Raw genomic sequence first — 14,878 nt, 5'->3', positions numbered from 1 at the left:
ATAATACATTATCTGTGTATTACACCTATCCTTTGTGTGTATATAATCCTGTGTGCAAATAATATATTACCTGTGTATTACATTTATCTATAGAAAATGTCACTTCAGACACTTACTCTGTAACTTGAACTCATTGTAGGAACCCCCCCCCCCCCCTAAAACAGAACAATTCAATCAGCGTGCGATGGTGTAGCGGTTGCCATGACATCACACTTCCGCGTTCCGAGGCCTAGCGTGCAGCTTGAAGCCTGTGTGTCTTGGTAGTACGGTACTATGTTCCGCAGTGTTTTTAGTGCTGGGGTGCTAGTGAGAACGGTGCATACAGGGCTGACCTGGGCGGTGACACTTGCGCTTTTTCTGCATGACACCGGTGAGCTAACGATTTATTAACCCCTTACCTGCTGGAGGTGTGGCACACAAGGGGTTAATGCGTGACATGTGACAAGCAGGTGTTACGTCATGGGGATACGCGGTATGCTGTGCAATGTCATTACAAACAGCTGCACAAAAACTACAGTACTGAGTCTGTGGTCAATATGAAATCTATAAAACTAGACACAGTAAGTAACTACATCCGCTGCACTAGATCTGTAGTACTGGTAGATAGTGGTACTGAGTATCTGGTCAGTATAACATTTTTAGAACTACACACAGTAAGTAACTACATTCTGCTACACTAGATCTATAGAACTTGTAGATAGTGGTACTGAGTATCTGGTCAGTATAAAATCTATAGCACTAGGCACAGTAACTAACTACATCCGCTGCACTAGATCTATAGAACTTGTAGATAGTGGTACTGAGTATCTGGTCAGTATTATAACCTCTATAAAACTAGACACAGTAAGTAACTACATCTGCTGCACTAGATCTATGGTAGTGGTAGATAGTGGTACTGAGTATCTGGTCAGTATAACATTTTTAGAACTAGGCACAGTAAGTAACTACATCAGCTGCACTAGATCTATAGAACTTGTAGATAGTGGTACTGAGTATCTGGTCAGTATAACATTTTTAGAACTAGGCACAGTAATAACTACATCTGCTGCACTAGATCTATAGAACTTGTAGATAGTGGTACCCTGGTGGAGGATTAGTAGTGCACGGACGGCTTTTTCCTGTAGACAGTGACAGGCGCATGTGTAGGATTGGTGTACAGACGGCTTTTTCCTGTAGACAGTGACAGGCGCATGTGTAGGATTGGTGTACAGGCGGCTTTTTCCTGTAGACAGTGACAGGCGCATGTGTAGGATTGGTGTACAGACGGCTTTTTCCTGTAGACAGTGACAGGCGCATGTGTAGGATTGGTGTACAGGCGGGTTTTTCCTGTAGACAGTGACAGGCGCATGTGTAGGATTGGTGTACAGGCGGCTTTTTACTGTAGGCAGTGACAGGCGCATGTGTAGGATTGGTGTACAGGCGACTTTTTACTGTAGGCAGTGACAGGCGCATGTGTAGGATTGGTGTACAGGCGGCTTTTTACTGTAGGCAGTGACAGGCGCATGTGTAGGATTGGTGTACAGGCGGCTTTTTACTGTAGGCAGTGACAGGCGCATGTGTAGGATTGGTGTACAGGCGGCTTTTTACTGTAGGCAGTGACAGGCGCATGTGTAGGATTGGTGTACAGGCGGCTTTTTACTGTAGGCAGTGACAGGCGCATGTGTAGGATTGGTGTACAGGCGGCTTTTTACTGTAGGCAGTGACAGGCGCATGTGTAGGATTGGTGTACAGGCGGCTTTTTACTGTAGGCAGTGACAGGCGCATGTGTAGGATTGGTGTACAGGCGGCTTTTTACTGTAGGCAGTGACAGGCGCATGTGTAGGATTAGTGTACAGATTGCTTTTTACTGTAGACAGTGACAGGCGCATGTGTAGGATTGGTGTACAGACGGCTTTTTCCTGTAGACAGTGACAGGCACATGTGTAGGATTGGTGTACAGATTGCTTTTTACTGTAGGCAGTGACAGGCGCATGTGTAGGATTGGTGTACAGATTGCTTTTTACTGTAGACAGTGACAGGCGCATGTGTAAGATTGGTGTACAGGCGGCTTTTTACTGTAGACAGTGACAGGCGCATGTGTAGGATTGGTGTACAGGCGGCTTTTTACTGTAGGCAGTGCCAGGCGCATGTGTAGGATTGGTGTACAGGCGACTTTTTACTGTAGGCAGTGACAGGCGCATGTGTAGGATTGGTGTACAGGCGGCTTTTTACTGTAGGCAGTGACAGGCGCATGTGTAGGATTGGAGTACAGACAGCTTTTTACTGTAGACATTGACAGGCGCATGTGTAGGATTGGTCTACAGACGGCTTTTTACTTTAGACAGTGACAGACGCATGTGTAGGTTTGGTGTACAGACGGCTTTTTACTTTAGACAGTGACAGATGCATGTGTAGGTTTGGTGTACAGATGGCTTTTTATTGTAGACAGTGACAGGCGTATGTGTAGGATTGGTGTACAGGTGGCTTTTTACTGTAGACAGTGACAGGCGCATGTGTAGGATTGGTGTACAGACGGCTTTTTACTGTAGACAGTGACAGGCGAATGTGTAGGATTGGTCTACAGACGGCTTTTTACTGTAGACAGTGACAGGCGAATGTGTAGGATTGGTCTACAGACAGCTTTTTACTGTAGACAGTGACAGGCGAATGTGTAGGATTGGTCTACAGACGGCTTTTTACTGTAGACAGTGACAGGCGAATGTGTAGGATTGGTCTACAGACAGCTTTTTACTGTAGACAGTGACAGGCGTATGTGTAGGATTGGTGTACAGGTGGCTTTTTACTGTAGACAGTGACAGGCGCATGTGTAGGATTGGTCTACAGACAGCTTTTTACTGTAGACAGTGACAGGCGCATGTGTAGGATTGGTGTACAGACGGCTTTTTCCTGTAGACAGTGACAGGCACATGTGTAGAATTGGTGTACAGATGGCTTTTTATTGTAGACAGTGACAGGCACATGTGTAGGATTGGTGTACAGATGGCTTTTTATTGTAGACAGTGACAGGCACATGTGTAGGATTGGTGTACAGATTGCTTTTTACTGTAGACAGTGACAGGCACATGTGTAGGATTGGTGTACAGGTGGCTTTTTACTATAGACAGTGACAGGCACATGTGTAGGATTGGTGTACAGATGGCTTTTTATTGTAGACAGTGACAGGCACATGTGTAGGATTGGTGTACAGGTGGCTTTTTACTATAGACAGTGACAGGAGCATGTGTAGGATTGGTGTACAGATTGCTTTTTACTGTAGACAGTGACAGGCACATGTGTAGGATTGGTGTACAGACGGCTTTTTCCTGTAGACAGTGACAGGCACATGTGTAGGATTGGTGTACAGATTGCTTTTTACTGTAGACAGTGACAGGCACATGTGTAGGATTGGTGTACAGATTGCTTTTTACTGTAGACAGTGACAGACACATGTGTAGGATTGGTGTACAGACGGCTTTTTCCTGTAGACAGTGACAGGCACATGTGTAGGATTGGTGTACAGAAGGCTTTTTCCTGTAGACAGTGACAGGCGCATGTGTAGGATTGGTGTACAGATTGCTTTTTACTGTAGACAGTGACAGACGCATGTGTAGGATTGGTGTACAGATTGCTTTTTACTGTAGACAGTGACAGGCGCATGTGTAGGATTGGTGTACAGGTGGCTTTTTACTGTAGACAGTGACAGGCGCATGTGTAGGATTGGTGTACAGACGGCTTTTTCCTGTAGACAGTGACAGGCGCATGTGTAGGATTGGTGTACAGAAGGCTTTTTACTGTAGACAGTGACAGGCACATGTGTAGGATTGGTGTACAGATGGCTTTTTATTGTAGACAGTGACAGGCACATGTGTAGGATTGGTGTACAGACAGCTTTTTACTGTAGACAGTGACAGGCGCATGTGTAGGATTGGTGCACAGACGGCTTTTTACTGTAGACAGTGATTTTGCTTTTTTATCTTGGCTTCATTTGTTGAAGGAGCAGCAATGCACTACTGGTTTCTAACCGAACACAAGGGGTGAGCTAATGACAATCTGTATATATATGCTGCCAACAATCAGCAGCTAGAACCTAGGTTCTTTGCTGCTCTTGAGCTTACCTAGATAAACCTTTCAGCAAAGGATAACAAGAGAATGAAGGAAATTAAATAATAGAGGCAAATTGGAATGTTGTTTAAAATTGTATGTTCTGTCTAAATCATGAATATCTAATTATGACTTTACTGTCCCTTTAAGAACAAAATATTGAGAGATAAAGTATTTGATGTCATTTAGTAGATTGTTCTTTCATGCTTCTGATAGTTCATTGCAAAGCTTTCTTCACAATGTGTTACTAATGGACTTTTTTTAATATTTGTTAGAGAGCAATGTCATTTTAACAATAGTCTATATGTTTTATCCCCCCAAATTGCTTAAGCACATAGTTAAAGGGACAATCAACACCAGAATTTTTATTGTTTAAAAAGATACATAATCCCTTTATTACCCATGCCCCAGTTTTGCCCAACCAACATTTTTATATTAATACACACATACACGTTTTACCACTGTGATTACCTTGTATCTAAGCCTCTGCAGACTGCCCCCTTATCTCAGTTCTTTTAACAGACTTGCATTTTAGGCAATCAGTGCTGGCTCCTAGGTAACTTTATGTGAGTGAGCTCAATGTTATCTATATGACCCACATGAACTAATGCCCTCTAGTGGTGAAAAACTGTCAACATGCATTCAGATTAGAGGCGGCTTTCAAGGTCTAAGAAATTAGCATATGAGCCTAGGGTTAGCTTTCAACTAAGAATACCAAGAGAACAAAGCAAAATTGCTGATAAAAGTAAATTTGAAAGTTGTTTAAAATTACATGCCCTATCTGAATAATGCAAGTTTATTTTGGACTTGACTGTCCCTTTAGAGTACTGTTATGGAGCCATAGAGAACTGCTAGTTACACAGCTGGGTTGTGACCCGCCGGGATTGGTACAGTGCCAGTTTCTGAGCTGTACTTTAACTATACGTTAAACACATAGCATTGCAGGACCACTAGTGATAAAATGACATTTTCCCTATAAAACAATTTAAACCCTTTTTTCGGTTTATTATAAATAAAATGGGCCCTGGGCTGGATCCTTTAGTGTTTTATGAGCAGCCAGTAACATAGCCATATTATTGTACATTTCTATAGCAGAATACAGAGAGAGCTGAGCATCTCATTGCCGATTCCCCTGTGTCCTCTTCAGATCTTCATCATCAGGACAAGCGTTGGCAGTTGCTGCATCCGCTGGCGTTTGTGCTGTTGGTTTTGGGCTCTGTGTTCCTGTACTTTGCTGTATCGCTGATGGATCCGGGTTTTGTGCTTTCTGATCTGAAGGTAACAAACTTGCTTTGTGTGAATTAGTTCCACACCCAGCTATTTTACCTATTTCTTTTATTAATAGGATCTTGAGTCAGCTGAGTTGATACAGGGAAGCCCTTTGCGTATGAGGCGTTGTGGGTATTGTCTGCTACAGGTAAGTGCCCATACACTCTATAATATCTATACTACATCCAGCCGGATCAAGGAAGCCCAACCGGTACCCAGCTCTGTTATACTGTGTAGCAAAATCACACGCTCAAGATTCAATTGGTTTTAAAGGGACATAAAGCACCTTGAAATTGTAATATGTTTAATTAGACTTATTATTTTGCCTTCTTTTCCTGTAATTTAACTCAGAAACATTAAAAGCTTTCCGGTGCTACGTATCTGTCCCTTAGTAGCTTCAGCAGGTCGGATTAGAGAAGGAACTGCAAAACAATGATCGTTTTATTATATATTACAGCGACTAATTCTGTCTACTTAAGTAAAATGTTCAGGATTGGCTCCAGGAGTCCGACCATTAAAAAACAATTGCAGCAAACAGTATTAATGCATTCAACAACTATTTACACTTACCTAGTATGTTAATTTATTGCAAGCAATCTTGTTATTACAAGGGTCTGTTGTCCATTTAACCCTTTCGTGCCTGGGTTAACTTGTCAACGGTTCCGATGTAAACAAATTGAATTATCACGATCGTACACGTGATCACGAGATTTCAATGATGGGATTGCGTCAAGGGGGTGTCCCTATGATGCTAGGCACGCCCTCCAGACCACAATCTCATCAGGGAAGCGCCAGTGGCTTCAGGAAAGCCAAGCGGTTAGGATGATGTATTCCGTCCTTGGCTCTAAAGACCAGCAAAATTCGGATGGAATACAACGTCCTAACGGCATTAAAAGGTTCAGCTCATTGTATGATTTGTAAACCAGAATTAGCCTGCAATGCATCACAGCTACTTGTTCTAGAGCTGAAATTATAGTCTGTAAAATTCTGAGAAAGAACCGAAAACACTGGTTATAATAATGTAAATAGGTTATAGTTAATAAGGTCTACTTTAATGGTTTAGATAGAACATATATTAAAAAACAACTTTCCAATGTAATTCTATTATCCAAATTTTCCCCACTTCTCAATCATTTTAAGCTTATAGGAGCACTCTGTTCAGCAGTGTTTGCAACAATGTATAGCATTGCTAGAATCATTGTTACAAATGCTACTGCCATGCACTGCTAAAGACACAAGCTCCTATAAACCTGCCTAGGTTTAGTCTTCATCTAAAGAAACAAGAAAACAAAGCACATTTTAGCAGTAAAGTATCTCTCTCTCTATATATATTTACTTTTGCGTGCTCTATATAAACATTAGTGTGCACAAGAACACTGCCACAATAGAGCTACATCGTCATTTACAGAATTCTGATAAACAGCTGCTTTAGTCTTTATTTTTGTGTGTGCTCGTATCGGTGCAAGGCGCATGTGCAGCTGATCTCAGTACACTTCCAGGATATACTATTAACTATCCCTTTACAGCGGCATTTGGCTTATTTTCGAAGTAAGATTTCTTTTTGTGAAATTGCAGCACACTAAGACTTGTGCAAATCCAGCTATTAGTACACTTTCACAAGAAGAAATCGGTCTCCGAAAAGAAGCCAAATGCCACTGTCGGATACCATCTTCTGCCTTCATTTCCTCCCATAAAGTTTGACTGCACGTCTAGTACTTGCCTTGCATTCTAATGTTGGTACTCTTTCATCACTGTCGTGCAGCAGCCAATGAGAGCTCGGCATTGCAAAACCTGCCAGCACTGTGTTCGGCGCTTTGATCATCACTGCCCCTGGATTGAAAACTGTGTGGGAGAGAGGAACCACCCTCTATTTATTCTGTATCTTGTGGTACAGTTTATGGCCCTCCTTTGGGCCTTTCAGTTGGCTTGGTAAGTAAATCTCTTTTTGTGAAGACACTAAGGGCACAATTGTCAAAAATTCTGCAGCTTGTAGAGAAATTCTAGTTTAGATAGGGGCTGAACTCACTAAATTCTGTAAGAAAAGGTGCGGAACCTGGAAGTCCCAGAGAGATGCGAGAGGCCTCCAATAAAAAATAATGAAGCTGTCTAAGAGAGAGAACTTTAGAGTAAGGTTAAGGGGAGCATCGGGCACTGATATGAATTCTCAGTTTGCAGTAAATACAAATTAAAACATAATTTATGTAAGAACTTACCTGATAAATTCATTTCTTTCATATTAGCAAGAGTCCATGAGCTAGTGACGTATGGGATATACATTCCTACCAGGAGGGGCAAAGTTTCCCAAACCTTAAAATGCCTATAAATACACCCCTCACCACACCCACAATTCAGTTTAACGAATAGCCAAGAAGTGGGGTGATAAAAAAGTGCGAAAGCATATAAAATAAGGAATTGGAATAATTGTGCTTTATACAAAAAAATCATAACCACCACAAAAAAGGGTGGGCCTCATGGACTCTTGCTAATATGAAAGAAATGAATTTATCAGGTAAGTTCTTACATAAATTATGTTTTCTTTCATGTAATTAGCAAGAGTCCATGAGCTAGTGACGTATGGGATAATGACTACCCAAGATGTGGATCTTTCCACACAAGAGTCACTAGAGAGGGAGGGATAAAATAAAGACAGCCAATTCCTGCTGAAAATAATCCACACCCAAAATAAAGTTTAATAAAAAACATAAGCAGAAGATTCAGACTGAAACTGCTGCCTGAAATACGTTTCTACCAAAAACTGCTTCAGAAGAAGAAAATACATCAAAATGGTAGAATTTAGTAAAAATATGCAAAGAGGACCAAGTTGCAACTTTGCAAATGTGATCAACCGAAGCTTCATTCCTAAACGCCCAGGAAGTAGAAACTGACCTGGTAGAATGAGCTGTAATCCTTTGAAGCGGAGTTTTACCCGACTCAACATAGGCAAGATGAATTAAAGATTTCAACCAAGATGCCAAAGAAATGGCAGAAGCTTTTCTGGCCTTTTCTAGAACCGGAAAAGAGAACAAAAAGACTTAGTAGCTTCAACATAATATTTCAAAGCTCTAACAACATTCAAAGAATGCAATGATTTCTCCTTAGAATTCTTAGGATTAGGACATAATGAAGGAACCACAATTTCTCTACTAATGTTGTTGGAATTCACAACTTTAGGTAAAAATTCAAAAGAAGTTCGCAACACCACCTCATCCTGATGAAAAATCAGAAAAGGAGACTCACAAGAAAGAGCAGATAAATCAGAAACTCTTCTGGCAGAAGAGATGGCCAAAAGGAACAAAAACTTTCCAAGAAAGTAATTTAATGACCAATGAATGCATAGGTTCAAAGGGAGGAGCTTGAAGAGCTCCCAGAACCAAATTCAAACTCCAAGGAGGAGAAATTGACTTAATGACAGGTTTTATACGAACCAAAGCTTGTATAAAACAATAAATATCAGGAAGAATAGCAATCTTTCTGTGAAAAAGAACAGAAAGAGCAGAGATTTGTCCTTTCAAGGAACTTGCAGACAAACCCTTATCTAAACCATCCTGAAGAAACTGAAAAATTCTCGGTATTCTAAAAGAATGCCAAGAAAAAAGTTGAGAAAGACACCAAAAAATATAAGTCTTCCAGACTCTATAATATATCTCTCTAGATACAGATTTACGAGCCTGTAACATAGTATTAATCACAGAGTCAGAGAAACCTCTTTGACCAAGAATCAAGCGTTCAATCTCCATACCTTAAAATTTAAGGATTTGAGATCCTGATGGAAAAAAGGACCTTGCGACAGAAGGTCTGGTCTTAACGGAAGAGTCCACGGCTGGCAAGAGGCCATCCGGACAAGATCTGCATACCAAACCTGTAAGGCCATGCCGGAGCTACCAGCAGAACAAAAGAGCATTCCTTCAGAATCTTGGAGATTACTCTTGGAAGAAGAACTAGAGGCGGAAAGATATAGACAGGATGATACTTCCAAGGAAGTGATAATGCATCCACTGCCTCCGCCTAAGGATCCCGGGATCTGGACAGATATCTGGGAAGTTTCTTGATTAGATGAGACGCCATCAGATCTATTTCTGGAAGTTCCCACATTTGAACAACCTGAAGAAATACCTCTGGGTGAAGAAACCATTCGCCCGGATGCAACGTTTGGCGACTTAGATAAACCGCTTCCCAATTGTCTACACCTGGGATATGAACCGCAGAGATTAGACAGGAGCTGGAATCTGCCCAAACCAAAAAAATTCGAGATACTTCTTTCATAGCCAGAGGACTGTGAGTCGCTCCTTGATGATGTATGCCACAGTTGTGACATTGTCTGTCTGAAAACAAATGAACGATTCTCTCTACAGAAGAGGCCAAAACTGAAGAGCTCTGAAAATTGCACGGAGTTCCAAAATATTTATCGGTAATCTCACCTCCTGAGATTCCCAAACTCCTTGTGCCGACAGAGATCCCCACACAGCTCCCCAACCTGTGAGACTTGTATCTGTTGAAATTACAGTCCAGGTCGGAAGCACAAAAGAAGCCCCCTGAATTAAACGATGGTGATCTGTCCACCACGTTAGAGAGTGTCAAACAATCGGTTTTAAAGATATAAATTGAAATATCTTTGTGTAATCCTTGCACCATTGATTCAGCATACAGAGCTGAAGAGGTCGCATGTGAAAAACAAGCAAAGGGGATTGCGTCCAATGCAGCAGTCATAAGACCTAGAATTTCCATGCATAAGGTTACCGAAGGGAATGATTGTGACTGAAGGTTTCGACAAGCTGAAAACAATTTAGACGTCTCTTGTCTGTTAAAGACAGAGTCATGGACACTGAATCTATCTGGAAACCCAGAAAGATTACCCTTGACTGAGGAATCAATGAACTTTTTGGTAAATTGATCCTCCAACCATGATCTTGAAGAAACAACACAAGTCGAATCGCATGAGAAGACTGAGCAAATACCAAGATAATCGTCCAAATAAGGAAATACAAAAACCCTGTTCTCTGAATACAGAAAGAAGGGCACCGAGAATCTTAGAAAAAAATTCTTGGAACTGAGGCTAGGCCAAACAGTAGAGCCACAAAACTGGTAATGCTTGTCTAAAAAGAGAATCTCAAACACTAAAAGTGATCTGAATGAATCGGAATATGCAGATACACATCCTGCAAAACTATTGTAGACATAAAATGCCCTTGCTAAACAAAAGGCAGAATAGTCCTACAGTAACCATCTTGAATGTTGGTATACATAACGATTCAATATTGATAGATCCGGAACTGGTCTGAAGAAATTGACCTTCTTTGGTACAATGAAGAGATAAAATAAAACCCTAGCCCCTGTTCCAGAACTGGAACTGGCATAATTACTCCAGCCAACTCTAGATCTGAAACACATTTCAGAAATGCTGAGCCTTGCTGTGTTAACTGGGACACGGGAAGAAAAAAATCTCTTAGCAGGAGGCCTTAACTGAAGCCAATTCTGTACCTTTCTGAAACAATGTTCTGAAACCAGAGTTTGAGAACGGAATTGATCCAAACTCCTTTGAATAAAACGTAATCTGCCCCATACCAGCTGAACTGGAAAAAAGGGCCGCACCTTCATGGGTACTTAGGAGCTGACTATAGGTTTCTATAAGGCTTGGATATATTCCAAACTGGAAATAGTTTCCAAACTGAAACCGCTCCTGAGGATGAAGGATCAGGCTTTTGCTCCTTATTATGAGAAAAAGAACGAAAAAATGATTATTACCCTGGAAAGAAAGGGAAAAACAAAGTTAACTTTAGAAGACATATCAGCATTCCAAGTTAAATCCATAAAGCTTTTCTAGCTAAAATAGCTAGAGACATATACCTGACATCAACTCAAATGATATCAAAAGATGGTATCACCAATAAAATTATTAGCATGTTATAGAATAAAAATAATGCTATAAAATTATGATCTGATACTTGTTGCGCTAAAACTTCTAACCAAAAAGATGAAGCTGCAGCAACATCCGGTAAAAATATAGCAGGTCTAAGAAGATTACCTAAATATAAGTAAGCTTTTCTTAGAAAGGATTCAATTTTCTTATCTAAAGGATCCTTAAATTTAGTACTATCTGCCGTAAGAATAGTAGTACATTTTAGCAGGAATAGAGACAGCCCCAAACATTAGGGATTTTGTCCCAAAAAACTCTAATCTGTCAGATGGCACAGAATATAATTGCTTAAACGTTTAGAAGGAGTAAAAGAATTACCCAAATTATTCCATTCCCTGGAAATTACTTCAGAAAAAGCATCAGGGAGATTAAACACTTCTGGAATAAATACAGGAGATTTAAAAAACCCTATTTAAACGTTTAGATTTAGTATCAAGAGGACCAGAATCCTCTATATCTAAAGCAATTAATACGTCTTTAAATAAAGAACGAATAAATTCCATCTTGAACAAATAAAAAGATTTAACAGCATCAACCTCTGAGACAGAAACTTCTGAACCAGAAGAACCATTATCAGTAACAGAACGATGATGTTCATTTAAAAATTCATCTGAAAAAAAGAGAAGTTTTAAAAGACTTTTATGTAAACTAGAAGGAGAAATAACAGACATAGCCTTCTAAATGGATTTAAAATAAAATCTCTTATGTTTAACAGGAACACTCTGAAAATTAAATGTTGACGGAACAGCAACAGGTAATATAACAGTACTAAAGGAAATTTTATCTGCATTAATAAGTTGTCATGACATGCAATACAAACAACAGCTGGAGAAACAGGTACCAAAAATTTATAGCAGATACACTTAGCTTGGTAGCTCCAGCCCCGGGCAGTGATTTTCCTCAAGTAACTTCTGACTCAGTTGCAACGTGGAACATCTTGCAATATGTAATAGAAAAAACAACATATAAAGCAAATTGATCAAAATCCTTAAATGACAGTTTCAGGAATGGGAAAAAAATGCCAGTGAACAAGCTTCTAGCAACCAGAAGCAATAAATAATGAGACTTAAATAATGTGGAGACAAAAGCGACGCCCATATTTTTTTTTAGCGCCAAACAAGACGCCCACATTATTTGGCGCCGAAATGCCTTTTGGCGCCAAAAAATGACGCCACATCCGGAACGCCGAAATTTTTGGCGCAAAATAACGTAAAAAAAATGACGCAACTTCCGGCGACACGTATGACGCCGGAAACGGAAAAGAATTTTTGCGCCAAAAAAATCCGCGCCAAGAATGACGCAATAAAATGAAGCATTTTCAGCCCCCGCGAGCCTAACAGCCCACAGGGAAAAAAAGAGTCAAATTTTTGAAGGTAAGAAAAAATGATTAATTCAAATGCATTATCCCAAATATGAAACTGTCTGAAAAATAAGGAAAGTTGAACATTCTGAGTCAAGGCAAATAAACTAAAACGAGAATCAGCAGAGGTAATGGTATATATAAGAGTATATCGTCGATCTGAAAAGGGAGGTAAGAGATGAATCTCTACGACCGATAACAGAGAACCTATGAAATAGACCCCGTAGAAGGAGATCACTGTATTCAAAATAGGCAATACTCTCCTCACATCCCTCTGACATTCACTGCACGCTGAGAGGAAAACCGGGCTCCAACTTGCTGCGGAGCGCATATCAACGTAGAATCTAGCACAAACTTACTTCACCACCTCCATCGGAGGCAAAGTTTGTAAAACTGAATTGTGGGTGTGGTGAGGGGTGTATTTATAGGCATTTTAAGGTTTGGGAAACTTTGCCCCTCCTGGTAGGAATGTATATCCCATACGTCACTAGCTCATGGACTCTTGCTAATTACATGAAAGAAACAGACATTTTCACTATACGTATGGTTTCTTGATGAGCTGAATGTGGAAGGCTTGCAGAGCAGGATTTATTCTTGTGAAAGTGAAACATGCTAAAATCTGTGCAAATCCATATTTTACCATGTTGCTGTTGCAAAAGATTGAATTTGACAGCGAAACTAGCCGAGTGTCATGAGGTTTCACCGCCTTCTGCATTCAGAGGTTCATGAAACACAGAATCCACATCTCTAATAACAATAATAGTAAGAGACCAAATCTATATCAGAGCATGACAAGGTACATTTGTTAGAGCACATTACTTTGGCACCAGTGTGTTTAACCCATAGTGATTAAACGCACAGCTAAAGTCTGCTCAGGGCTATGACACACTGCACCTGGTGATTGGTAGCTGCATGCGTCTGTTGCTCTTGATTGGTTCAACAGTTGTGTTCTGCTGCTAAGAGGGACTTTAGCTGTGTGTCTAAAACTTTTGCCAGTGTCTGAACCTCCTCCATTCCTTTAGAATAGGGGAGGTTTGGTCTCATGTGGCCCCTAGGTGCCCAGTTACACAGCTGTCACTGTTCAAGGATAAATTATTTTTAAATACACTTTTTGAAGCACAGTGTCCCCTGTAACGACTATAGAAATGTGCACGTATTGTAATTGTTACATATTTGTAATCAGCCGTACAGGAGGGACAAGTGGTTTTATAAATGAGTTTGTGTTTTGTGGGAACAGGTCCGGTTTTCGCTCCGAAGCTGCGTGGACAGACTGGCTGTACACAAATCTCCTGCTGCTGCTGGCATCTGTTCTGACAGGCACCCTTACAGTAGTGGTATCCCTGTTACTAGTGTGTCACCTCTATCTCATCTCCTGCAACGTCACCACATGGGAATTCATGTCTCAGCACCGGATCTCCTACCTCAAGCACCACGACTCGGACACGAGCCCTTTTGATGAGGGTGTTTTATGCAACCTATGGCGTTTCTTTTGCACATTCGGCAGCGTGGCCTGGGAGAGAGTGTATTTCAGGAATGCACATCATGTGGTGTGATACAGAAATTCCTTACTTTATTGCACTAAATTCAGCTGTTTACAAGTGAGACTAAGCCCAGCTTTGGGTGGGTTTATGGACAGTAAAAGGTTCCACCTACAATGGTGCTTAGTGGCAGTTTTTATATTAGGGTTGTGACATTGTGACACACTGCTCTTCTACCTCTAACCTATTACAATGACTCACTTTAGAAGCGAACAAAGATCTCATTGCATCTTGTACTTTACATCTCTATGTACCTGTGTTAAATGTATTATGAGACAATGACACACGTGTCATTAATATTTTGCCTCTGCACAAGGATTTATTGCACTGACATTTATGTGAATCTGATTTTTTTTTTTTACATATAGACTATTTTATTGTTGCTAATTTTTTATTGACTGGAATATTGTAAATAATCGAACGTCATAATAATGATAAATAAATACATTAAGCTTTTTATAATCTACTGAGAATCTGTGAGTAATTGTAGAGACATGAACCGGTCATCTTTTATTGAAACTAGATGATTATAATCCGCTATTTTTATTTTACAGCTTATTTCAAACTCGTGTACATTTATTTTTAACCTTTTAACGCCGTTATGCCGTTCTATTCCGTCATAATTACACTGGGCTTTAAAGCCGTTATGACGGAATAGAACGTCATAACAAACGGCTGTCCTGAAGCCTTCTGTGCTTCAAGGACTTGATTGTGGTC

At 40.4% G+C, this 14,878-nt stretch overlaps 1 protein-coding gene across 2 annotated transcripts; it reads left to right on the top strand.

Moving 5' to 3' along the window:
* The first annotated feature begins 227 nt into the window (after positions 1-227).
* Positions 228-14,627, top strand: ZDHHC12 (zinc finger DHHC-type palmitoyltransferase 12). 2 transcript variants are annotated; one of them, XM_053696247.1, is made up of 5 exons: positions 228-370; positions 5,228-5,358; positions 5,426-5,497; positions 7,112-7,278; positions 13,861-14,627. In XM_053696247.1, exons 1-5 carry the CDS (start codon positions 274-276, stop codon positions 14,174-14,176), a joined length of 783 nt encoding a protein of 260 aa, XP_053552222.1. In that variant the 5' UTR covers positions 228-273; the 3' UTR covers positions 14,177-14,627. The 2 variants fall into 2 exon arrangements, with proteins under 2 accessions (XP_053552222.1, XP_053552223.1); XM_053696248.1 differs by having other exon boundaries at positions 247-560; positions 5,173-5,358.
* The last annotated feature ends 251 nt before the right edge of the window (positions 14,628-14,878 follow it).

Source organism: Bombina bombina, chromosome 12, assembly GCF_027579735.1.
Source record: "Bombina bombina isolate aBomBom1 chromosome 12, aBomBom1.pri, whole genome shotgun sequence".
In the NCBI taxonomy this organism is placed as follows: Eukaryota; Metazoa; Chordata; class Amphibia; order Anura; family Bombinatoridae; genus Bombina; species Bombina bombina.
The sequence above is the reverse complement of the archived record's forward strand: the minus strand, read 5'-3'. Positions and strand labels throughout refer to the sequence as shown.

Bases quoted from the DNA above. Each gene is read 5' to 3' on its own strand.
- ZDHHC12 (XM_053696247.1), top strand. From the start codon at position 274: ATGTTCCGCAGTGTTTTTAGTGCTGGGGTGCTAGTGAGAACGGTGCAT. The intron at 5,359-5,425 runs GTAACAAACTTG...TTTTATTAATAG, and splicing joins TTGTGCTTTCTGATCTGAAG to GATCTTGAGTCAGCTGAGTT. The intron at 5,498-7,111 runs GTAAGTGCCCAT...ACTGTCGTGCAG, and splicing joins GTGGGTATTGTCTGCTACAG to CAGCCAATGAGAGCTCGGCA.